The 26399-nt window shown below is 44.5% G+C and overlaps 1 protein-coding gene and 2 long non-coding RNA genes across 3 annotated transcripts in view; 2 read left to right on the top strand and 1 right to left on the bottom strand.

Annotated features, from left to right (window-relative positions):
* Positions 1–26399, bottom strand: part of LOC118360277 (plexin-D1-like) — a 118721-nt gene that overhangs the window by 21103 nt on the left and 71219 nt on the right. The window contains exons 18-24 of the mRNA XM_052481959.1: positions 26110–26376; positions 24458–24607; positions 22534–22648; positions 21769–21876; positions 9400–9512; positions 4868–4972; positions 2723–2853 (exon numbers count right to left, since the gene is read on the bottom strand). Of these exons, the coding sequence (XP_052337919.1) occupies positions 2723–2853; positions 4868–4972; positions 9400–9512; positions 21769–21876; positions 22534–22648; positions 24458–24607; positions 26110–26376 (989 nt within the window). The remainder of the gene's footprint in view (positions 1–2722; positions 2854–4867; positions 4973–9399; positions 9513–21768; positions 21877–22533; positions 22649–24457; positions 24608–26109; positions 26377–26399) is intronic.
* LOC127912492 (uncharacterized) lies at positions 4979–26112 on the top strand. The gene is made up of 3 exons (XR_008082934.1): positions 4979–5134; positions 13355–13566; positions 25985–26112. It is a non-coding gene; the product is annotated as an uncharacterized LOC127912492 (long non-coding RNA).
* On the top strand, positions 8778–9390 carry LOC127912495 (uncharacterized). Its single transcript, XR_008082939.1, has 3 exons — positions 8778–8818; positions 8860–9075; positions 9161–9390. It is a non-coding gene; the product is annotated as an uncharacterized LOC127912495 (long non-coding RNA).

Here is a 26399-nt window from a genome sequence, read left to right as displayed (position 1 = left end):
CACACAGAAAAACATGTGTGAGCCCAGAGTAAAGAGACATATACGATTCACACAACATGATTTAGTCCCCACACCTGAGAATACATTGAGTTACGTATATGTTCTGAGATGTCCCAGAGGATGGAGGCGATGAAACAGTAAAGGTAGATGGGAGATTCCCATAACAAAGAACCACTCATTTATTTTTTATTTTTAACTAGGCAAGTCAGTTAAGAACAAATTATTTTTTTCAATGACGGCCTAGGAACTGCCTTGTTCAGGGGCAGAACGACAGATTTTTACATTGTCAGCTCGGGGATTTAATCTAGCAACCTTTCAGTTACTAGTCTGACACTCTAACCTCTAGGCTACCTGCCGCCCCATCTAGGAGACCAGGCAGGGGAAACATTAAAGCCACACCACTGTTGTGGTGCTGAGCTTGGAGAGGGTACAGTGAAAGGGTCTGGCCTCCAGAATCAATATGAGGAACCTCCAGAACAACTGTCTATTTTTAGACTGATACACTATATGCTGAGGTGTTGTTGTATGAAGCTGGCAAACAGGCGGCAGGTAGCCTGGCGTGTAGGAGCGTTGGGCCAGTAACCGAAAGGTTGCTGGATTGAATCCCTGATCTGAGAAGGTAAAAATCTGTTGTTCTGCCCCTGAGCAAGGCAGTTGTTCCCCAGGTGCCGATGAAGTGGATGTCAATTAAGGCAGCCCCCCACACTTCTTTGATTAAGATGGTTTGGGTTAAATGCAGAAGACACAGTTGAATGCATTCAGTTGTACAACTGACTAGGTATCCCCCTTTCCCCATATTGTACACAAACATTTAGAACTGGGAAGAGGTGGATAGACACTCAGGGGCCAGTTTATTAGGTACACCCGTGCCCCAGGACTACCTGTCATGATGACTCCTTGCTGTCCCCGGTCCACCTGACTGTGCTGCTGCTCCAGTTTCAACTGTTCTGCCTTGTTATTATTCGACCATGCTGGTCATTTATGAACATTTGAACATCTTGGCCATGTTCTGTTATAATCTCCACCCGGCACAGCCAGAAGAGGACTGGCCACCCCACATAGCTTGGTTCCTCTCTAGGTTTCTTCCTAGGTTTTGGCCTTTCTAGGGAGTTTTTCCTAGCCACCGTGCTTCTACACCTGCATTGCTTGCTGTTTGGGGTTTTAGGCTGGGTTTCTGTACAGCACTTTGAGATATCAGCTGATGTACGAAGGGCTATATAAATAAATTTGATTTGATTTGATCCATCTCGTACCGGTTCAGACCCCCTTTTGCCTCCAGGACAGGCTGAAATATTTTGGGCATGAATAGGCTGCTCAATTTGTATCAAGGGATCAAACGTGTGCCAGCAAAACATTCCCTACAACATTACAACACTGCCACCAGCCTGTACCATTGACAGGATGGGGCCATGGACTCACGTCAAATCCAATTCTATTAGTCACATGCGCTGAATACAACCGGTGTAGTAGACCTTACAGTGAAATGCTTACTTACGAGCCCCTAACCAACAGTACAGTTTTTAAAAATACTGATAAGAATAAGAGAAAAGTAACAAGTAATTAAAGAGCAGCAGTAAAAAAATAACAATATATACAGGAGGGTGCCGGTACAGAGTCAACGTTTAATTGAGGTAATATGTACATGTAGGTAGAGTTCATTAAAGTGACTATGCATAGATGATAACAGAGAGTGCCAATGGTGTGGAGAGGGGAGGAGGGGGGGAAGGGATTGCAAATAGTCTCTGCCATTAACATGACACAACAGGAACCGGGATTTGTTGGACCAGGCAATGTTTTTCCACTCCTCCATTGTCCAGGGTTGGTGATGGCGTGCCCACTGGAGCTGCTTCTTCATGTATATAGCTGATAGGAGTGGAACCCAGTGTTGGCATCTGCTGCAACAGCCCATCCGTGACAAGAACCGACGAGTTGTACGTTCCGAGATGCCATTCTGCACACCAGTTATTTACCTGTTTGTGGCCCGCCTGTTAGCTTGCACCATTCTCCTTCGACCTCTCATCAACAAGCTGTTTTCTCCCAAAGGACTGCCGCTGACTGGACGTGTTTTGTTTGTCATTCTAGGTAAACCCTAAACACGGTTGTGCGTGAAAAGCCTAGGAGGCTGGCCATTTCTGACATACTGGAACCGTTGCGCCTGGCACTGGCGATCATACCACGCTCAAAGTCACTCGTTTTGCCCATTCTAACATTCACTCAAACAGTAACTGAATGCCTCGACACCTGCTTTACATAGTAAGCCATGACCACATGACTCACTGTATTTAGGAGCAAACCATTTTCGTGAACAGGGTGGTGTACCTACTAACTGGCCACTATTTTATTTTACCTTTATTTAACTAGGCAAGTCAGTTAAGAAACAAATCCTATTTTCAATGACGGCCTAGGAACAGTGGGTTAACTGCCTTGTTCAGAGGCAGAACGACAGATTTTTACCTTGTCAGTTCAGGGATTTCTAACCACTAGGCTACCTGCCGCCCAAGTGTATAGGATAATCAGTCGTCACCATTTTCCTAAACCTAATCCTCTTAACCTGCTACATGAATTATCCTAACCTGCTGCATATGTTCTACTAACATGCTACAAAATTCAAATATGACAAAAGCTGCATCCTTTCTAGTCAAAACCATAATCAGTTGTATAGTAGTCAGTCACGGTACTTTGGGTTTGAAGTACAAATTGTTGTCATGGTGTTCATGGTTACCTGTCGCGTATTGCAAAGTCCTTCTGTTGCTCCAGTGCATGAACAAAGGTAACCAGGAAGTGCTTGTTGTTGAGAAGAGTTGAGAAGAGAGTGATTCCCTCCTCCATGTTAGGCTTGGCTGTGTCAGAGGGCTGGAGAGAGAGAAAGAGAGAGAGAGAGAGAGAGAGAGAGAGAGAGAGAGAGAGAGAGAGAGAGAGAGAGAGAGAGAGAGAGAGAGAGAGAGAGAGAGAGAGAGAGAGAGAGAGAGAGAGAGAGAGAGAGAGAGAGAGAGAGAGAGAGAGAGAGAGAGAGAGAGAGAGAGAGAGAGAGAGAGAGAGAGAGAGAGAGAGAGAGAGAGAGAGAGAGAGAGAGAGAGAGAGAGAGAGAGAGAGAGAGAGAGAGAGAGAGAGAGAGAGAGAGAGAGAGAGAGAGAGAGAGAGAGAGAGAGAGAGAGAGAGAGAGAGAGAGAGAGAGAGAGAGAGAGAGAGAGAGAGAGAGAGAGAGAGAGAGAGAGAGAGAGAGAGAGAGAGAGAGAGAGAGAGAGAGAGAGAGAGAGAGAGAGAGAGAGAGAGAGAGAGAGAGAGAGAGAGAGAGAGAGAGAGAGAGAGAGAGAGAGAGAGAGAGAGAGAGAGAGAGAGAGAGAGAGAGAGAGAGAGAGAGAGAGAGAGAGAGAGAGAGAGAGAGAGAGAGAGAGAGAGAGAGAGAGAGAGAGAGAGAGAGAGAGAGAGAGAGAGAGAGAGAGAGAGAGAGAGAGACAGAGACAACAGTTGGACAGGATAGAGAAAAGAGAGAGTTATGTGTATTGAACCAATCAGGGCCCAGTTTACCAAAAGCATCTTAAGTCATCGTTCGTCAGAAACTTTGTAGGCGCATCGTTACATCTCCAAGCTGTTTCTCAAAACCATCGTTATTAATGTTGCCCTTGAAAACCCTCATAATCTAACACCTGCCACTCGAACAGCTAAGTACATCGATAGATGCTTTTTTGCCCTACCACGGCACTTTATACACAGAAGATTTCCGCTAAACATAAAATCACATTGTTTATCCGCCTCTTTGGAACCACCGATAACTTCAGAACAAAGTTGACTACAAATACAAAGTTGCCAATGTCCTTGTAATTGATTAAAACAGCAGCGTTGCCTTTCTTTCGATCCTATCAGTATCAACACATGCCTCAACAACGCACTAAGCGAATGTTATCTCTGCATGGTGTTTTGGGAAACGTATGTTACATGTTTGTCAGTTGCAGGAAAGATGCATCGTTAAAACACGTTAAAGGGAAACCGGGCGCTGTTCAATCAGACTCCTCGCTAATCCAAATCCACCTCATACCAGAGTATGACCACTAAAACTCATTATCGCTTTCCACCGGCTTTCTCATAACATCATCACAGTCCCCAGGTGCTTTCTAGTACTGTCTTCTAAACACTCCTAGCCTAGTTAATGCGGATGTATCCTGTCTAACGGTGCACCTAAGCAGTGCTCTGATGAAGTCTTCCCTCTGGACTGCAGCCATATGCTCCTGTTTCCACAGTGACAGAAGGAGAGCAGGGCTGTCCATTAAGATAAATGGCCGCCTGTGAGATTCGGACGCCGTAACCTGGAAAACACTAGTGAGGATCTGAAACCCTTTTTCACCTCTAGACAGGCTCCCCTGGCTGTCGACCCAAAACCATGCATTGTTCCAATAGTAGAGCTCACACACACACACACACACACGTCGGAATGGTTATGGTAGAATGAGTGCTGTGCCATCATCATCATGGAGACGGTGGGAAGTGTGTCAACAACCTGCCAGTGTTTGGGTGGGCTGGGATAGTGTTTGACAACGTAAAAACTCTCTGAATCATAAGGACTGGCAGCTGGTGAATGGGCATTAGAATGCAATGCATACACACGTCTGCACAGTTAGACACATACACGCATACACCCACCCATGCACACACACACACTCATTAAGGCACGCACGCAAGCACATACACATGGTTGTGCTTTCCTTCTACAGTTACTCCTAATCAACAGCCTCACCGTGGAGACTTAATCATCTTCAGTGTGACCCAGTTGTGAATCAAAGGAACGAGGAAGTAGAGGAATAGAATGGAGGCGCTCCAGGCAGAGGAGAGCTGAATGGATATGGAACACTTCAGGGGGTTAACTCTATACCTGCCAGTCTTGCAGAAGGGGGTGTGTCTCAGGGAGGGCTCGTGGACCGAGGGCGTCGTTCTCATAGACGGGCTGGACCAGACTCCTCTCATAGTCCGAACACATCTGAGGTAAACATACAGAGAGACAGAACCATTACATCGCGAAACGTATTTAGAGACAAACAGAGAAAGGGAGAACACATCGACCATTGCTCTCAGGGTCAGAGCCAACAGAGTCAAATAATTAAATGAGCTGTCCCACGCACACATACACAGACTCAGCAAGGTGAGTGTGTGCATGTGTGTGCTTCAGTGTGTGTCAATGGGATAGAGGGTTGAGACTGTGGTTTGTCCTTGTCTTGTGGCAGTTGATTGAACAGTATTGTGTTGCTGTATGTTTTTGGTCTCTGTAAACCTGCAGAGACAGTAACCTACTGAGGTAACGACGCAAGTGTTTATCCTGCATCAGTGTATGTGTGAGTGTGTGTGTATGTGTGTGTGTGTGTGTGTGTGACTAGTGAAGTAACAACATAAGTTACTATGTTCCATCATAGCAGCTTTTCAACAGTATACCAGCTCTTTCCTTCACATCTAAAAAAAAAAACACTGTCCACCTCGACAAACTTATGCAGTTCTATCTGTGAACAAGTGTGTGTGCATACAATAGACTGTGTGGGTGTTTGCAAGAGTCTGTGCTGATACTGTATGTGCATTGCTGTGTTTGAATACGGATGGTTGTACTAAAGAATGTGCATGCGAACGAAAGTGTGTGGGTGGGTTCACAAGTGTGTGCCAGTGTGTGTGTAGCTCTGTGTAGGGTATGTTTTTTTGTGCGAGTGCCCAGCATTGTTCCTTGTCCTTGAAACTTCCAACTAGCTGTCACACTCTCACATCAGAATTAGACGTTCATCCATGTTTCTCAAAAGTCCAATTTCTAAGTCGTTGCAAATGTCAAATTACACATTTCGAAGAGTTTAAGGTTAGGTTTAGCCATTAACTCCTCCAAATGTTTAAGTTAAGGCATCAATGCTGAATGCTTAAGGTAAGGGTTAAAGTTGGATTTGAACTTGATTTGAACTTGCAACCTTTGGAATCAGAGGCAGGTGCTTATGCTCATCCGCCATCGCCACCCACAACACCCTAGCAAAACCTAAGTCCACTTTAAGGTAACAGTGCTCACTGTTGCCCCTAGTGGCTGGTCTCCACTTCAACCCCCGACATCCTCAGACATGGATGAACGGCGAATACGTAATTGTATCACGGGTGACCTGGCTGGAAACGTCATGCTTGTGGCTGGAAACGTCATGCTTGTGGTTGGAAACGTCATGCTTGTGGTTGGAAACGTCATGCTTGTGGCTGGAAACGTCATGCTTGTGGCTGGAAACATCTTGCTTGTGGCTGGAAACGTCATGCTTGTGGCTGGAAACGTCATACTTGTGGCTGGAAACGTCATGCTTGTGGCTGGAAACGTCATGCTTGTGGCTGGAAACGTCATGCTTGTGGCTGGAAACGTCATGCTTGTGGCTGGAAACGTCATGCTTGTGGCTGGAAACGTCATGCTTGTGGTTGGAAACGTCATGCTTGTGGTTGGAAACGTCATGCTTGTGGCTGGAAACGTCATGCTTGTGGCTGGAAACGTCATGCTTGTGGCTGGAAACGTCATGCTTGTGGCTGGAAACGTCATGCTTGTGGCTGGAAACGTCATGCTTGTGGTTTGAAACGTCATGCTTGTGGTTTGAAACGTCATGCTTGTGGTTGGAAACGTCATGCTTGTGGCTGGAAACGTCATGCTTGTGGCTGGAAACGTCATGCTTGTGGCTGGAAACGTCATGCTTGTGGCTGGAAACGTCATGCTTGTGGTTTGAAACGTCATGCTTGTGGTTTGAAACGTCATGCTTGTGGTTGGAAACGTCATGCTTGTGGTTGGAAACGTCATGCTTGTGGTTTGAAACGTCATGCTTGTGGTTTGAAACGTCATGCTTGTGGTTTGAAACGTCATGCTTGTGGTTTGAAACGTCATGCTTGTGGTTTGAAACGTCATGCTTGTGGTTTGAAACGTCATGCTTGTGGTTTGAAACGTCATGCTTGTGGTTTGAAACGTCATGCTTGTGGTTTGAAACATCATGCTTGTGGTTTGAAACGTCATGCTTGTGGTTTGAAACGTCATGCTTGTGGTTGGAAACGTCATGCTTGTGGTTGGAAACGTCATGCTTGTGGTTGGAAACGTCATGCTTGTGGTTGGAAACATCATGCTTGTGGTTTGAAACATCATGCTTGTGGTTTGAAACGTCATGCTTGTGGTTTGAAACATCATGCTTGTGGTTTGAAACGTCTTGCTTGTGGTTGGAAACGTCATGCTTGTGGTTTGAAACGTCATGCTTGTGGTTTGAAACGTCATGCTTGTGGTTTGAAACATCATGCTTGTGGTTTGAAACATCATGCTTGTGGTTTGAAACGTCATGCTTGTGGTTTGAAACGTCATGCGTGTGGCTAGAAACGTCTTGCTTGTGGTTTGAAACATCATGCTTGTGGTTTGAAACGTCATGCTTGTGGTTTGAAACGTCATGCTTGTGGCTGGAAACGTCATGCTTGTGGCTGGAAACGTCATGCTTGTGGCTAGAAACGTCATGCTTGTGGCTAGAAACGTCATGCTTGTGGCTGGAAACGTCATGCTTGTGGCTGGAAACATCATGCTTGTGGTTTGAAACGTCATGCTTGTGGTTGGAAACGTCATGCTTGTGGTTTGAAACGTCATGCTTGTGGTTGGAAACGTCATGCTTGTGGTTTGAAACGTCATGCTTGTGGTTGGAAACGTCATGCTTGTGGTTTGAAACGTCATGCTTGTGGTTGGAAACGTCATGCTTGTGGTTTGAAACGTCATGCTTGTGGTTTGAAACATCATGCTTGTGGTTTGAAACATCATGCTTGTGGTTTGAAATGTCATGCTTGTGGTTTGAAACGTCATGCTTGTGGCTGGAAACGTCATGCTTGTGGCTGGAAACGTCATGCGTGTGGCTAGAAACGTCTTGCTTGTGGTTTGAAACATCATGCTTGTGGTTTGAAACGTCATGCTTGTGGTTGGAAACGTCATGCTTGTGGTTGGAAACATCATGCTTGTGGCTGGAAACGTCATGCTTGTGGTTTGAAACGTCATGCTTGTGGTTTGAAACGTCATGCTTGTGGTTTGAAACGTCATGCTTGTGGTTTGAAACGTCATGCTTGTGGTTTGAATACAAAACACACTGTTATGTCTGTCTGTATCTCTGTCTGTCTGTGGAAACACACAGAGGCATAGACAGAACATCTACACCTGTCCAACTGGATGGATCAGAGAGGAGAATATTTTTACTTCTAACAAATATATGTTCTTCTTAAGGGACTTAAACCACACCATGGTTGTCAAGTTTGGTTGGTAACGGTAATAACTTGGATACATGAAGACCTTTTCAATGTAAACTGTAAAAAAATATTCTGATGGAAAATCTCTCTCTAATGGTTGTAGTAAGGTGATACCCACCTTGGGGGAAGAAGAGGTGTGTGTGTGTGTGTGCTTAACTGACTCACCTTGGGGAAGAAGAGGTGTGTGTGTGTGTGTAATTAACTGACTCACCTTGGGGGAAGAAGAGGTGTGTGTGTGATTAACTGACTCACCTTGGGGGAAGAAGAGGTGTGTGTGTGTGATTAACTGACTCACCTTGGGGAAGAAGAGGTGTGTGTGTGATTAACTGACTCACCTTGGGGGAAGAAGTGGTGTGTGTGTGATTAACTGACTCACCTTGGGGGAAGAAGAGGTGTGTGTGTGATTAACTGACTCACCTTGGGGGAAGAAGAGGTGTGTGTGTGTGATTAACTGACTCACCTTGGGGGAAGAAGAGGTGTGTGTGTGTGTGATTAACTGACTCACCTGGGGGAAGAAGAGGTGTGTGTGATTAACTGACTCACCTTGGGGGAAGAAGAGGTGTGTGTGTGTGTGTGTGTGTGATTAACTGACTCACCTTGGGGGAAGAAGAGGTGTGTGTGTGTGTGTGATTAACTGACTCACCTGGGGGAAGAAGGGGTGTGTGTGTGATTAACTGACTCACCTTGGGGGAAGAAGAGGTGTGTGTGTGATTAACTGACTCACCTTGGGGGAAGAAGAGGTGTGTGTGTGTGTGATTAACTGACTCACCTGGGGGAAGAAGAGGTGTGTGTGTGATTAACTGACTCACCTTGGTGGGGGAAGAAGAGGTGTGTGTGTGATTAACTGACTCACCTTGGGGAAGAAGAGGTGTGTGTGTGTGTGATTAACTGACTCACCTTGGGGGAAGAAGAGGTGTGTGTGTGTGTGATTAACTGACTCACCTTGGGGAAAAAGAGGTGTGTGTGTGTGTGATTAACTGACTCACCTGGGGGAAGAAGAGGTGTGTGTGTGTGATTAACTGACTCAACTTGGGGAAAAAGAGGTGTGTGTGTGTGTGATTAACTGACTCACCTTGGGGGAAAAGAGGTGTGTGTGTGATTAACTGACTCACCTTGGGGGAAAAGAGGTGTGTGTGTGATTAACTGACTCACCTTGGGGAAGAAGGTGCGTGTGACAAACTGTTTGTACTCCAGGAAGGGGATTCCCTGGCTGCGGTTCAGCTCCTTGGTCAGGTCTGTCATGTCTGTCTGTAGCTCTGCAAAGCCTGGAAGGACACCAGAGGGTCACAGGACATTAAGTTATATACAGTTTAGAACACGTAAGACAACTCTCAGTCTCATCCCAGAACACAGGCCCAAAACGATGTATAAATGGTTTCGAGAGCGCCACTTTCTGCTCCATAGCCGTTGCTAAGTGATAATTAACGCTTCCGTGTTGTGCTGTTTATTTGTGATACTTTTCTAAAACTGATGTCCAGTGAAAGCAGATATGCAATTTGTTGACACTACAACACAGTAAAGACTTACAGTGCCTTGCAAAAGTATTCATCCCCTTTGGCCTTTTTCTTATTTTGTTGCATTACAACCTGTAATTTAAATGTATTTTTATTTGGATTTCATATAATGGACATACACCAAATAGTCCAAATTGGTGAAATGAAATAAAACAATTACAATAAATACAAAATTGGAAAAGTGTGCATATATATTCACCCCCTTTGCTATGAAGCCCCTAAATAAGATCTGGTGCAACCAATTACCTTCAGAAGTCACATAATTAGTTAAATAAAGTCCACCTGTGTGCAATCTAAGTGTCACATGATCTGTCACATGATCTCAGTATATATACACCTGTTCTGAAAGGCCCCAGAGTCTGCACCACCACAAAGCAAGTGGCACCATGAAGACCAAGGAGCTCTCCAAACAGGTCAGGGACAAATTTGTGGAGAAGTACAGATCAGGGTTGAGTTATAAAAAAATATCAGAAACTTTGAACATCCCACGGAGCACCATTAAATCCATTATTAAAACATGGAAAGAATATCGCACCACATCAAATCTGCCAAGAGAGGGCCGCCCACCAAAACTCACGGACCAGACAAGGAGGGCATTAATCAGAGAGGCAACAAAGAGACCAAAGATAATCCTGAAGGAGCTGCAAAGCTCCACAGTGGAGATTTGAGTATCTGTCCATAGGACCACTTAAAGCTGTACACTCCACAGAGCTGGGCTTTATGGAAGAGTGGCCAGAAAAAAAGCCATTGCTTGGGCAGATATTGCTTGGGAAAATATCCCAGTGGCTAGATGTGGCAAGCTTATAGAGACATACCCCAAGAGACTTGCAGCAGTAATTGCTGTAAAAGGTGGTCCTACAACGTATTGACTTTGAGGGGGTGAATAGTTATGCAGGCTCAAGTTTTCAGTTTTTTTGTGTTATTTCTTGTTTGTTTCACAATAAAAAAATATTTTGCATCTTCAAAGTCATAGGCATATTGTGTAAATCAAATGATACAGACCCCCCAAAAATCAATTTTAATTCAAAGTTGTAAGGCAACAAAATAGGAACAATTATAAGGGGGGTGAATAATTTTGCAAGCCACTGTAGGCCTAATAAAAAACTTCAAATGGTAGGCTAACCGTGTCTCTCTTGGTCTCTGTCTGGATCGATCTGAATTTTTGTCGGTGTCCATTTTGAAAGTGCTGAATGAATAGGCCTACCTTGTTGCAGGTACATTTGTTTAAACGTAGAGCTACTTAGAGTGTGTTAATCATATAAGAACAAACATATAATATAAGAACAAACATTATGAATTTACTGAACATAAATGTAATAATGTTTGTGTATAGTTCAAAAGTCAAAACTCATGTTGGTTTTCGTTATTATTATCCTTATTGAAGGACAATGAGGTTCATATAGACTTACACAAATCCACAAGAAGTCAGTAGAAACCACATTTGTTTAAGCAAGTCAGCAATATCAAGTATGGTTTTAAAAAGTCAGTAAATGAGTCTGAATTAACTGTTTAGCTGCCAGACAAGGCTCCGCTGATAGCAAGGTGTAGCAATGGTAAGGATTTACTCCATGGAGCTGAAAGGAAAGCTCTGCTGTCGGGACAGCTTTATGTAGGCCCTAACAATTTGTGGGCACTGTTTGGCACAGTTACAGTGCAATTCATGTATTGTTAATGTAGTGTTGTGCAGTGGCTTTGCATTTTTGTGGAGTTTGCAAACCAAGGTTTACATGCTAAAATTGCCACTTATCCTAGAGTAGAATTTTGTACTCACTTGAAAACAATAATGCAATTATTCATTGCATTGTGTGTTGTAGGCTAGTCTAGGTAGGATAATTGTATTGTCCCTAAACAAGATCAATAGGGGAGCCTTTTGAGCTCAGTGTTTCATGTCTTCACTGTTCTTTCTTGCACAATGGAATCCACAATTCTTGTGGATTCATATTGAAAATGTATGCAGATTTGAATGCTTTTAGATGTGATATGATTACTAGTTAGCCTATTGCAGATCTGGACAAATGTGACTCGTTTCAGGAAACTAGGCATATGTCGCGTGTCACACTTCATAAGAGAGCCATTTGAACGTAAACTTTTTTCAATGAGTTTTCTTCTGGCAGAAATGCATTCTGGAACATGTGAACTTTCATGTTTCTTAATAACAAACTTGTATGCCAACTGTAGATCAAAATAAAATTGTTAAATTACATCAAACTAAGGGCAACGATGGCATCCGTGACAGGGAGTAGCATCCATCCATGATGTATATGGGTAAGAAAGTCTAGCTAGCTACATTTTCAGATATTACACGTTTCTAATTTTGACAGAAAGTTGTTTCCATTTCAAGTTAAAGTGTATTGTTAGCCAGCTAGCTAATGTTAGCTGGCTGGCTCGCTAGCTGACATTACATGTATGATCTTATTATTCATATCTCAGTGCCTTTTGCTTTGCTAGTTATAGCCTAATGTTAGCTAGCTAACATTGAACCTGGTGGGTTAGCTACCTGCAGATTCATGCAGGGTAGTAACGTCCTGAGTTGGGATTATTGTTCATTGTTTACCTAGCTTGCAAAAGACTCCACTATGCAAGTAACCATTTCAATAGAATGTCACTGCGACAACTGTTGATAGACGTAGCTGGTAAATTGCTATCTACTCCGATTTCAGAGCCCTCTAGTTTGAGTCTGCCAGAGCGCAAAATAACGAAAGCACAACATCCGTTGAATATGTCCGGTGTCAGTAAACATTGGCAAAAAAGCGTAAGTTGTTGCCAGCAGCACAGTTGCAGTCACTCTGGATAACATAAAAATTGCCTAACCAGCTCTGCTAGGGCGAGTAAAATAGTCAGTGAGCTGTTCTCTCATTTGTGTCTGGAAGTAGCTAGCAAGCTAGCCAAAGTTAACCAGTTAGCTTGGGTTCTTGACTGCTGTTGTTAGGACAGAATGCTTGGGTCAACCCTTAAAGAGATCGGTGGGGCTAATGCTTAAGAGGGTGTAAATGATGCTGAATGGGTGCAGACAAAGAAGATCTCTCCAGTAGGTACCAAAACATACAAATGTCATTTTACAAGTTTATCAACAGAATTACTTTTCCATTGTTCCTCAAATGCAGTGTATGATGTACCATTTTGTAACTCTGTGTCTCTGCTTTTGTCCAATGTAAAAAACACCATTTCAAATGTTGCTACTTAAGACTGAATCAAGGCGGCCGGTCACCAATGATCCACCTACCACTATTCACTATGAATGGTGTATAGAGGGCAGGATAGACAGTTAGACTGGTAAACTATATTGTACTGTGGTATGGTATAATAAACGTTAGCATGTGGAAAAGCGTAGTGCATAAGGGAAGTATCAAAACATCTTGATATAGGGGAGGCGCATGTAAGCAGATGAGGACAATTTGCTAGGATTGTCACGGATACTCCCTATCCGGCGCTTTAGGTCACTGAGCTGCTCATTATTACGCACACCAGTGACCATCGTTACACACACCAGCGCCTCATCAGACTCACCTGGACTTCATCACCTTCCTGATTATCTTCTCTATATCTGTAACTCCCTTTGGTTCCTTCACCAGGAGTTCTTGTTTCTGTTCCAGTGTTCATGTCTGTACGGGCGCAGTGCACGCTGACACGGTCGACAGGTGCAAGGTGTTTCCTCCGACACATTGGTGTGGCTGGCTCCCAGGTTAAGTGAGTAGTGTGTCAAGAAGCAGTGCGGCTTGGCGGGGTCGTGTTTTGGAGGATGCACTGCAGTGATGGGACAAGACTAACTACCAATTGGATACCACAAACTTGTGGAGAAAAAGAGGTAAAATTAACGACAAAAATAAATAAATGTCTGTACGCTACCCATGTTTCTTGTTTAGTTCTATGTTCATTTAGTTATTATTAGTTATTAAATACACTCCCTGAACTTGCTTCCCGACTCCCAGCGTTCATGTTACAAGGAAGGAATACATTATATGGTAAAACCTGCAAAAGAGCGAATGTAAACCAGGGAAAAGACGCACTACCCTCCCCTGTGCCCAATAAAAAACACACAACCCTCCCCAAAGCAAAAAAAAACAAGTTAGACAACCCTCCTCTAGTTTGGACCACCCACCCCAGCAAATTTTGAACTGTCGCTAATCACTCCCACACATACCAAACTCTTCTCATTCATCAAGATGGATGGTCCCTGCAATATGGCAATCTCTCCACTGCCACCTTAGTACATGACATTTACTTTTCAGTTATTTAGCAGACATTCTTATTCAGAGGGACTTATAGTAGCAAGTGCATACATTTTTAAAAACTTTTTCGTAATGGGAATCGAACCCCACAACCCTAGCGTTGCAATTTCCCTTCTTCCCCTCCCTTCTCCCCTCTTCCCTTCTCTCCTCCCTCCTATTCTGCCCTTCCCAAACCCATCCCTCGCCCCTTACACACTTACCCTGGTCTCACCCACACAACTGTCTGTGTCCTCCAAAAAACCTCCCCTCCTCCCACACATCTCTCCACAGACACATCCCTGACTCATGGCCATCTTCCTCCCTCCTTTCCCCTCTCCCTCCATTTCTCTGTCTCTATTCATCCCTATTTATCTATGCTCAGACATTCTGTGGCCTTCAGACTGGCCCTCCTTCATTCCCCCCTCTCCCCTTCTTCTCCCCTCTCCCTCCTCTCCTTACCCCTCTCCCTTCCTCCTCTCTCCTCATCTCCCCCTCCTCTCCCCCCTTTCATTTCCACTCTCCTCTCCTCTCCTCTCACACTCCCACCGTTTCGCCCCTTCGGGGTATACATTACCGAAGCCGTGTGTCACCACCATGTTTGAGTGAGTGAGTGAGTGAGTGAGTGAGTGAGTGAGTGATCAGTACTCAGTCTGTGTGTTTTGTGAGTCACACTTACTAAGCATAAACCTCTCAACTGCTGCCATCACATGTACACACACACACAAAAGCCCTATCTCTAGGTGATGGTCCATGTTTTCTGTCTTCTCTCATGTAGCCTTGGCCAGGTTGGGCTGTTACGGTGACCGTATTGTGAGTCATGACCGCAGTCAAATTCCATGTGACCATTTAGTCACGATAACTAGGCTTATTCAAGCTCTGATACTGCTGATGGTCATTAGTAACCTACCAAACATGCTAACTGCCTGGTACTCAGCGCTCTATTGTCCCTCTAATCACTCTGACATCAATGGAAATGTATTCAAAATCTAATCAAACACTTCATGAGAGCCCATGAGCTTTCAATAGGCTAGGCCGACTATATTTATTTCTCAACTTCCCTAATATGAATCACATTTCTTCGCTTTACAGCAGGAGTATAGCCTACCTGATTGCCATAAAAATGATCCACGGGAAAAGCGTCCTCCATTCGCTATTTATGTATTTTTCCCCCTGTTCCTAGACAGGTGCATGATAATGGTCCATTCTAAATCAAAACTAATTTCACACATATTATTTACCATATGTAAAGACAAGATTAAATTAAGAATAGTCTGATGAGTGACAATATTAGCCTCTCCCTTATGAATGGTGTATTTTCACTTGTGAATGAAGCCCAGCGTGTGCAGAAAGGCAAGAAACAGTGCATCCCCTTTTTTAGCAACTTTTAAGAATCATAGTCACCCACCTCATGTAGTCTAGCCCATAGGCCTGTATGTTGATAAGGTTTGTATCACACCTCATGTAGCCTAGCCCATAGGCCTGTATGTTGATAAGGTTTGTATCACACCTCATGTAGCCTAGCCCATAGGCCTGTATGTTGATAAGGTTTGTATCACACCTCATGTATGCCCATAGGCCTGTATGTTGATAAGGTTTGTATCACACCTCATGTAGCATAGGCCTGGCCTGTATGTTGATAAGGTTTGTATCACACCTCATGTAGCCTAGCCCATAGGCCTGTATGTTGATAAGGTTTGTATCACACCTCATGTAGCCTAGCCCATAGGCCTAGTTGATAAGGTTTGTATCACACCTCATAGCCCATAGGCCTGTATGTTGATAAGGTTTGTATCACACCTCATGTAGCCTAGCCCATAGGCCTGTATGTTGATAAGGTTTGTATCACACCTCATGTAGCCTAGCCCATAGGCCTGTATGTTGATAAGGTTTGTATCACACCTCATGTAGTCTAGCCCATAGGCCTGTATGTTGATAAGGTTTGTATCACACCTCATGTAGCCTAGCCCATAGGCCTGTATGTTGATAAGGTTTGTATCACACCTCATGTAGCCTAGCCCATAGGCCTGTATGTTGATAAGGTTTGTATCACACCTCATGTAGCCTAGCCCATAGGCCTGTATGTTGATAAGGTTTGTATCACACCTCATGTAGCCTAGCCCATAGGCCTGTATGTTGATAAGGTTTGTATCACACCTCATGTAGCCTAGCCCATAGGCCTGTATGTTGATAAGGTTTGTATCACACCTCATGTAGCCTAGCCCATAGGCCTGTATGTTGATAAGGTTTGTATCACACCTCAGCCCATAGGCCTGTATGTTGATAAGGTTTGTATCACACCTCAGCCCATAGGCCTGTATGTTGATAAGGTTTGTATCACACCTCATGTAGCCTAGCCCATAGGCCTGTATGTTGATAAGGTTTGTATCACACCTCATGTAGCCTAGCCCATAGGCCTGTATGTTGATAAGGTTTGTATCACACCTCATGTAGTTGATAAGGTTTGTATCCTAGCCCATAGGCCTGTATGTTGATAAGGTTTGTATCACACCTCATGTAGCCTAGCCCATAGGCCTGTATGTTGATAAGGTTTGTATCACACCTCATGCCCATAGCCTAGCCCATAGGCCTGTATGTTGATAAGGTTTGTATCACACCTCATGTAGCGTCTAGCCCATAGGCCTGTATGTTGATAAGGTTTGTATCACACCTCATGTAGCCTAGCCCATAGGCCTGTATGTTGATAAGGTTTGTATCACACCTCATGTAGCCTAGCCCATAGGCCTGTATGTTGATAAGGTTTGTATCACACCTCATGTAGCCTAGCCCATAGGCCTGTATGTTGATAAGGTTTGTATCACACCTCATGTAGCCTAGCCCATAGGCCTGTATGTTGATAAGGTTTGTATCACACCTCATGTAGCCTAGCCCATAGGCCTGTATGTTGATAAGGTTTGTATCACACCTCATGTAGCCTAGCCCATAGGCCTGTATGTTGATAAGGTTTGTATCACACCTCATGTAGCCTAGCCCATAGGCCTGTATGTTGATAAGGTTTGTATCAGTAGCCCCATAGGCCTGTATGTTGATAAGGTTTGTATCACACCTCATGTAGCCTAGCCCATAGGCCTGTATGTTGATAAGGTTTGTATCACACCTCATGTAGCCTAGCCCATAGGCCTGTATGTTGATAAGGTTTGTATCACACCTCATGTAGCCTAGCCCATAGGCCTGTATGTTGATAAGGTTTGTATCACAGGTTTGTATCACACCTCATGTAGCCTAGCCCATAGGCCTGTATGTTGATAAGGTTTGTATCACACCTCATGTAGCCTAGCCCATAGGCCTGTATGTTGATAAGGTTTGTATCACACCTCATGTAGCCTAGCCCATAGGCCTGTATGTTGATAAGGTTTGTATCACACCTCATGTAGCCTAGCCCATAGGCCTGTATGTTGATAAGGTTTGTATCACACCTCATGTAGCCTAGCCCATAGGCCTGTATGTTGATAAGGTTTGTATCACACCTCATGTAGCCTAGCCCATAGGCCTGTATGTTGATAAGGTTTGTATCACACCTCATGTAGCCTAGCCCATAGGCCTGTATGTTGATAAGGTTTGTATCACACCTCATGTAGCCTAGCCCATAGGCCTGTATGTTGATAAGGTTTGTATCACACCTCATGTAGCCTAGCCCATAGGCCTGTATGTTGATAAGGTTTGTATCACACCTCATGTAGCCTAGCCCATAGGCCTGTATGTTGATAAGGTTTGTATCACACCTCATGGCCCCATAGGCCTGTATGTTGATAAGGTTTGTATCACACCTCATGTAGCCTAGCCCATAGGCCTGTATGTTGATAAGGTTTGTATCACACCTCATGTAGCCTAGCCTAGGCCTGTATGTTGATAGGCCTGTATGTAGGCCTGATAAGGTTTGTATCACACCTCATGTAGTCTAGCCCATAGGCCTGTATGTTGATAAGGTTTGTATCACACCTCATGTAGCCTAGCCCATAGGCCTGTATGTTGATAAGGTTTGTATCACACCTCATGTAGCCTAGCCCATAGGCCTGTATGTTGATAAGGTTTGTATCACACCTCATGTAGCCTAGCCCATAGGCCTGTATGTTGATAAGGTTTGTATCACACCTCATGTAACCTAGCCCATAGGCCTGTATGTTGATAAGGTTTGTATCACCAGCCTAGCCCATAGGCCTGTATGTTGATAAGGTTTGTATCACACCTCATGTAACCTAGCCCATAGGCCTGTATGTTGATAAGGTTTGTATCACACCTCATGTAGCCTAGCCCATAGGCCTGTATGTTGATAAGGTTTGTATCACACCTCATGTAGCCTAGCCCATAGGCCTGTATGTTCATAAGGTTTGTATCACACCTCATGTAGTCTAGCCCATAGGCCTGTATGTTGATAAGGTTTGTATCACACCTCATGTAGCCTAGCCCATAGGCCTGTATATTCATAAGGTTTGTATCACACCTCATGTAGCCTAGCCCATAGGCCTGTATATTCATAAGGTTTGTATCACACCTCATGTAGTCTAGCCCATAGGCCTGTATGTTGATAAGGTTTGTATCACACCTCATGTAGTCTAGCCCATAGGCCTGTATGTTCATAAGGTTTGTATCACACCTCATGTAGCCTAGCCCATAGGCCTGTATGTTGATAAGGTTTGTATCACACCTCACACCCTGTATGTTGATAAGGTTTGTATCACAGCCCCTATAGGCCTGTTTGTATCACATGTTGATAATGTTGATAAGGTTTGTATCACACCTCATGTAGCCTAGCCCATAGGCCTGTATGTTGATAAGGTTTGTATCACACCTCATGTAGCCTAGCCCATAGGCCTGTATGTTGATAAGGTTTGTATCACACCTCATGTAGCCTAGCCCATAGGCCTGTATGTTGATAAGGTTTGTATCACACCTCATGTAGCCTAGCCCATAGGCCTGTATGTTGATAAGGTTTGTATCACACCTCATGTAGCCTAGCCCATAGGCCTGTATGTTGATAAGGTTTGTATCACACCTCATGTAGCCTAGCCCATAGGCCTGTATGTTGATAAGGTTTGTATCACACCTCATGTAGTCTAGCCCATAGGCCTGTATGTTGATAAGGTTTGTATCACAACTAAACTGGGAAAATATCTTCTTAAAATTAAGCAAATGAATCCGCTTAACATCCAGTATAGAGCCCAACTGGCATACATTGCATTCGGAAAGTATTCAGACCCCTTGACTTTTTCCACATTTTGTTACGTTACAGCCTTATTCTAAAATTGATTCATTTGTTTTGCTCCCTCTTCAATCTATACACAATACCCCATAATGACAAAGCAAAAACAGGTTTTTAGCATTTTTTGACATTTACATAAGTATTCAGACCCTTTACTCCGAACTTTGTTGAAGCACCTTTGCCCGCGATTACAGCCTTCTTGGGTATGATGCTACAAGCTTGGCACACCTGTATTTGTGAAGTTTATCCCATTCTTCTCTGCAAAACCTCTTAAGCTCTGCCAGGTTGGATGGGGAGTGTCACTGCACAGCTATTTTCAGGTCTCTCCAGAGATGTTCGATCGGGTTCGGGCTCTGGATGGGCCACTCAAGGACATTGTCCCAAAGCCACTCCTGCGTTGTCTTGGCTGTATGCTTAGGGTCGTTGTCCTGTTGGAAGGTGAACCTTGGCCCCAGTCTGAGGTCCTATGTAGATTTTCATCAAGGATCTCTCTGTACCTTGCTCCATTCATCTTTCCCTTGATCCGGACTAGTCTCCCAGTCCCTCCTTAAACCTCCTTATGGCATGATGCTGCCACCACCCTGCTTCACCGTAGGGATGCTGCCAGGTTTCCTCCATACGTGACGCTTGGCATTCAAGTCAAAGAGTTCTATCTTGGTTTCATCAGACCAGAGAATCTTGTTTCTCATGGTCTAAGATTCCTTTAGGTGCCCTTTGACAACTTCAAGCGGGCTGTCATGTGCCTTTTACTGAGGAGTGGCTTCCGTCTGGCCACTCTACCATAAAGGCCTGATTAGTGGAGTGCCTCAACACAATCCTGTCTCTGAGCTCTATGGATTGATTTTTGCTCTGATATGCACTGTCAACTGTGGGACCTTATATAGGCAAGTGTGTGCCTTTCCAAATCATGTCCAATCAATAGAATATACCACAGGTGGACTCCAATCAAGTTATAGAAACATCTCAAGGATGATCAATGGAAACAGGATGTACCTGAGCTCACTTTCGAGTCTCATAGCAAAGGGTCTGAATAGTTATCTAAATAAGGTATCTGTTTTTTATATTTAATAAATGTGAAAAAAATTCTAAAAACCTGTTTTCACTTTGTCATTATGGGGTATTGTGTGTAGATTGATGAGAAAAAATGTTTATTTAATCAATTTTAGAAAAAGGCTGTTAACGTAACAAAATGTGGAAAAGGTCAAGGGGCCTGAATACTTTACTCACTGTACATAGGTGGCGCGTGAGTTTCAAGTTTGGGGAAGATCATTTTCACCATAAAAATGCACATTTATAATAAAGCATTACATGAATAATCGCATTTGCAGTCACTTTTGAGAATGGTGTTTTCCTGCTAATTGATTGCATTTTGGAACATTCGAGCTTAAAGCCTGCTGACATGTGAACATTGCTGAGCTTCTAATGTGAAGAAATAGCCTAATAGTTTATCAACATGTTAAGCTAAACATTCTGATCTGTTGCATCAGCCTCATGGCTTTTGAAAGTTTTTTTGATGCTAGTGGTTGTATTAATTTGGGAGATATCGCATCCCACAACTGTCCCAGACTATGTTTGGAATATTTCTTTCTCGGACAGAATAGGTCGATTTTTTTAAGGGCCATTAAGGGGGGTGCCACAGGGAAATTTGGGGGAAATTTGAGGCCTGATGAGAATATTATCAAGTGCTTTTCAAATTGTGAATGAGAGACTGATGAAGTGTGTGCTGCTCTTTTCAAATCATCATTAGAGTCGCATTATGCAGGCCAAAAAAAATTATAATTCAAAACATACAGCTCAATGTTTGTATCACAACTAAAATTGCATAAATAACTCTAAATTATGCATATAGGGGGACCTGTTTTTTGTTAATCACTCAACACAGAATAGCCACAAGTGCACACTCCCTCGGAAATAATTTGGAGAAAATATCCTTTCTATTTTATTCCGCTATGTTCAATTGCATTCTTCATACTATAAAATAATATACAATTATGCAAATTCTTAGCAAATATTGCCTGCTAAATTAACTAATGTATTCCACAGCCATATGGCATAGCCACATCAGGGCCTAACATAAGGACGACTCAGAGTATGCTATTCTGTTCTTCTGAAATAGACTACATTTCCTTCATATCATATTTCTTTAGACCTATCTAAAAATAAGTCATGGATTTATTGTGAAGGTGTAGGCTATATTACATGGATTTATTAGACTTTTTAAAAAATGTTCCAAAGGTCTGCATCAGGGCTTGTAGACTGTGCGTGTAAGCCAAGAGTTGCTAAATGTGTTTATGTTAACTAACGGTCAATTACCGTGAGACCGGCAGTTATTTGCTTGATAATCTCCGGCTGACAAACTTTCATGACCGCCACAGCCCCAGAAACATCAGAGAACATGAGAGAGAATTCAATGGAGCTCTAATAACATGGCTGAGTGTAGGGAGACCTGCTGGTAGCATTACGGATCACACACTCCTGCCTTTTCAACTCAGTGTGTGTGTGTGTGTGTGTGTGTGTGTGTGTGCATGCATGCGTACGTGCGTGCGTGCATGTATGAGTGTGTGTGTGTGTGGTACTGCACCTTTGCGGATCTCATCTCTGATCTGGGACTCCATCTCCTCCATCTGCAGCAGAGTCTTCTGCCAGTAGCGCTCCGCCCTCCGGCTCTTAGTACAGTACACCACTAGAGCTGAGAGAGGAAGAGAGAGAGAGGAAGAGAGAGAGAGGAAGAGAGAGAGAGAGGAAGAGAGAGAGAGAGAGAGAGAGAGAGAGAGAGAGAGAGAGAGAGAGAGAGAGAGAGAGAGAGAGAGAGAGAGAGAGAGAGAGAGAGAGAGAGAGAGAGAGAGAGAGAGAGAGAGAGAGAGAGAGAGAGAGAGAGAGAGAGAGAGAGAGAGAGAGAGAGAGAGAGAGAGAGAGAGAGAGAGAGAGAGAGAGAGAGGGAATGATGGAAAGTATGAGGGAGAGAAACAGAGAGAAGACATAAGAGTCATTAAATAGATGTCTTTGAAGCCATATCCTGTTATCACAGGTTGACATGTTGTAATGAATTAGGACATACTCCATTTGTAAAAGCTCCATACATACACAGCTTCTGGAAATAAATGAAAACACACACTTGTCGGAGACACACACACACCCAGACACACATAATAAAAACAGACATACAACCGCATGAGAATACACACACACACACACACACACACACACACAGTGGTGTCTTTGTGCTGTGTAGACAGGGGGAGACCCTGACCCCGGAGATCCTTTTATCTCCCTGACATGGAGCATCCGTCGCCAAGGCAGCCAAGCATCCATCACCCCCGGTGGCGACACAAGGCCAAACACTTACCCACAGTGCATAGCAGCAGCAGCACGCAGCACACCACGATGGACACCACAATGGCCAGCTCACTACCTCCCAGCTGCACCTTGGCTATGATCCTCTCAAAGTTACCCACCCGCACCTAGAGAGGGCAAGGGATGGGAGAGAGAGGGGGGAAGACAGAGAGATGAGGAGAGAGGAAATAAGGAATTGGGGACAGAACAGTGTTTAGCAGGTCTGCAACATAGACTCTGAGGTCTTTGAAAGAGAGAGTAGAAATGCACACAGTCTCACATTGACACGCAATCAGACAAATACACATTTAGACTAACACACACACACACACACACACACACACACACACACACACACACACACTGGAATGTGTGCGATGGTATGAGTCAACCACATGACCCACATGTGACTGGAGGGTTGACTTCCACTTCTGCTTTCTGGTTGGCCAATATGGACTCTCAGCCTCTGTCCAATATTCATACCCTGTTATCTAAAACACATCTGCAACTCAGTTCCTTTCACTGACTAACCCAATGTTCTATCCCAACCTTATTGCCGAAATTTAGTATGTCTACCTCTTGGTCCTACAACCCCATAACCTTCTGTTACTAGACTGAGGAGGGGAACTAGTGGATTGTCTCTCTCTGGTCTGACTGTTTATTTGTCCAAACCATAAAAATAGAAATGTTCCTGTTTCGTTGGGGTACAGAAAGCCCCTACAGCGCCCCATACAGAGGCTCAGCTTCACTTCTGAGCCAAGGGAAATAGAGGTAAAAATAGGTAGCGGTATGCTGTTGAAAAGTCACTGAATAAATCAAAAGGGTTGTTTTAATGCCCCAAAGATAATCATTTGCATACCCTTTAAACTGGGGGGACCTAGCACACAAACAACACAAATATAACTACACACACACACATTCTCAGGAGAGATGAGGGCTGCCCACCCGTTGGTGTTATGACATCTTGTTTGACCCCTGCCCTCTGTGTTTGTCTGCTAATTGCATGTGTTTATTTATGGACATCCTGAGAGAGAGAGAGTGTGTTTTCCCTCCCTCCCTCCCTCCCTCCCCCTCCCCTCCCTCCCTCCTCCCTCCCTCCCTCCCCCTCCCTCCCTCCCTCCCTCCTCCCTCCCTCCCTCCCTCCCTCTGTGACTCATGCCTCACTGACCATCTGTGAGGGACAGACTAACAGACTGATAGAATGGACATGTCTGACTGTCTAACTCAGATCAAAGGTAAAATGTTGATGTCTGTTCCTCCCTAATATACCCTCTCAAAACAGACTGAAATGGGAAACGGACGAGAGCGGGGAGGGAGCAAGAGAGAGTGAAAAGAGAGAGAGAGGGAGGAAGAGAAGAGGTGGGGACTTTATCAGAGTATGTTTGGTTGTGGCTTTATTGAGTCCTTCTATTATAAAGAGACTTCTGACACAAAACCAAAACATGTGGACAAGGCCACTGTCCCAAGGGTCTCTTCTGAAACAGTAGAATTGAAATGAAAACCAAAACATATGGACAAGGCCACTGTCCTAGGGTCCCTTCTGAAACAGTAGAATTGAAATGAAAGCCCAGGTAGTGTTGTGTGCATGTGTGTGTGTGTATATGTGTACATGTGCACGCTTGCATACATGCTTGCGTGCGTGCTTGTCTGCCTGTTACCCCCTGCACGTGTGTATATGAGGGTGTGTGATTGAGCTGGACAGACAAGAGATGAACAGATTACAGATGAATAGACATAAACTATTAGAATTCAGCTTTAGGTTTACTGTTACACCCTGACCAAGAGGGAACTGTCATCCTGCTTGTCTCTCTGCTCTCAGCTGAATCATGGGGACATAGTTAAGTCAGTACATAAAACCAAACTGGACACGGATTCAAAATCATGATAATAAAGTGGACCTAATTAGTAGCCTTAGAATATGATGTAGTTGTACTCACTGTGACAGGCAGTTCTCCCTCACTGGAGCCCAGCGAACCATTGATGGTACAGTGGAACAGCTGGTTGTTATGGAAGCTGATGTCACAGGGATAGGAGCCAATCATCACTGAGTATTCCTCTGGTGCCAGCTCCAGAACGCTCGGTCCTTTCTGTGCCAAACCCAAACAAAAACAGCCACCGGTCAGTCAGAACACTAGGGACACCCTGGTCTGGCTCGGATAGGCACAGCTGGCACACACACACACACACACACACACACACACACACACACACACACACACACACACACACACACACACAGGCCTGTCATTCATCTGTCACACTGAGTATCCCTGTGCCAAACTGTTTCACAACATTTCTCCTCATAAACTGTGTGAAAGTTCATCTTAAAGAATCAAACAGTAGACATGGAGAGAACACTGACAGTCATGACTGACACTGTCCATCACAACACCAGCCTCTCCTTAGTCAGTGTTTTGAGCACAGAAGAGGAGAGTAGAGGAGAGGTTGTGTGTTTATCCCCAGTGTGTTTCCCCTCTGTGATTACACCCTCAGGACCCTGTACTGTCCTGTCCCCTCTGCAGGATGCCACCCCCTGGGTCTCTGTCAACAAACACTTCTGCACACACACACACACACACACACACACACACACACACACACACACACACACACACACACACACACACACACACACACACACACACACACACACACACACAATGAATACCTAGGGCCAAAACGGGCTGAAAGCAAACAAAACCCACCACATTCCAACAGAGGTCATTCACATAGGATCTAACCAAACAACAATCCCCATCAAACAAACCCGTTCAACTCCACCCAACATTCTCTCAACCTGGTCCAGCCCACTCACATACACACACGGTCACACGAGTCAGTGTTCCACAAACTAGGTCCACCCAAAGTGGAATCCACCTTCCCAAACAAAACAGGAAGCAACATTGAATACCCCCCTCCCCTCTTTCACCCAAGTAGACAAGGCTGAGGCAGCCATTCCTGTAAGGAGGCCCCATCCTGACACACACACACGCGCACACACACACACACACAAGCAGATGAGAGAAAAAGAGCGACAGGGGCAGAGACGGATAGAGAGAAGAACTCAGACCAACCGATGTTCAAAGCCCTATTTCTGCTAGTCTTTGCAACTTCGGCTGTCTGTCTCTCCCTTCCGGCACCAAGGCCTGTATAAATCAGCAGCACCAGTATATTTACAGTTTTTACAATTGTTAGCATTACAACCCTCAACCCTCCCTCATATATGAGGCAGTAGTTTATGTGGCAGTTGCATTAGTCAGCTATAATACAGACAGGATCCCACACAAACATGGCTGACTGGGTTCTCTGCTGAGAGGTGGTGTTCTTGTCCTGTACTTCCATCTCTGAGGAACAGCCAAGTCTTAAATAAATACAAGTCATGATTCAGAGCTACACAGTCTTTGATCTGTTTAAAGAGAGTATGAATACAAAGCCATTGAGACATGTCTTTCTACTATTCTCAGAGTGCATCCAGATTGACAGGAATGGACAGTTCCTGGAGCAAGTCCACTAATCTCCCTGGTCAATGGGCTTTTTCCTTCTCATCCTGCTCCACCCTCTCCCATTGGTGCACTGGGCTGTCACTCACATTGATGATGAGTGTGAGTGGTTCTCCAGGGTGGTGTTTGATCAGCTTCTCTTTGTTGGCGGTGAAGAACTGAGGATCTTCCACATACTCCAACAGGAAGTGACCTCCGTGAGGCTCCTCCTCTTCCTCCTGGTCTGGGCCGTCAAAGGCGGGGCCATCTCCCGTGTAGAGAACTCCATTCAGCAAGAACTCTACCGTGGCCTGCTGGGATTGGCTGGAGGCGGGGGAGGAGCATGTGATCATGTAGGGAGACTGCACTTTACAGGCCTGAGGAAAGACAATGAGGATGA

The sequence above is a fragment of the Oncorhynchus keta genome, chromosome 27 (genome assembly GCF_023373465.1).
Source record: "Oncorhynchus keta strain PuntledgeMale-10-30-2019 chromosome 27, Oket_V2, whole genome shotgun sequence".
Taxonomy (NCBI): Eukaryota; Metazoa; Chordata; class Actinopteri; order Salmoniformes; family Salmonidae; genus Oncorhynchus; species Oncorhynchus keta.
The sequence above is the reverse complement of the archived record's forward strand: the minus strand, read 5'-3'. Positions and strand labels throughout refer to the sequence as shown.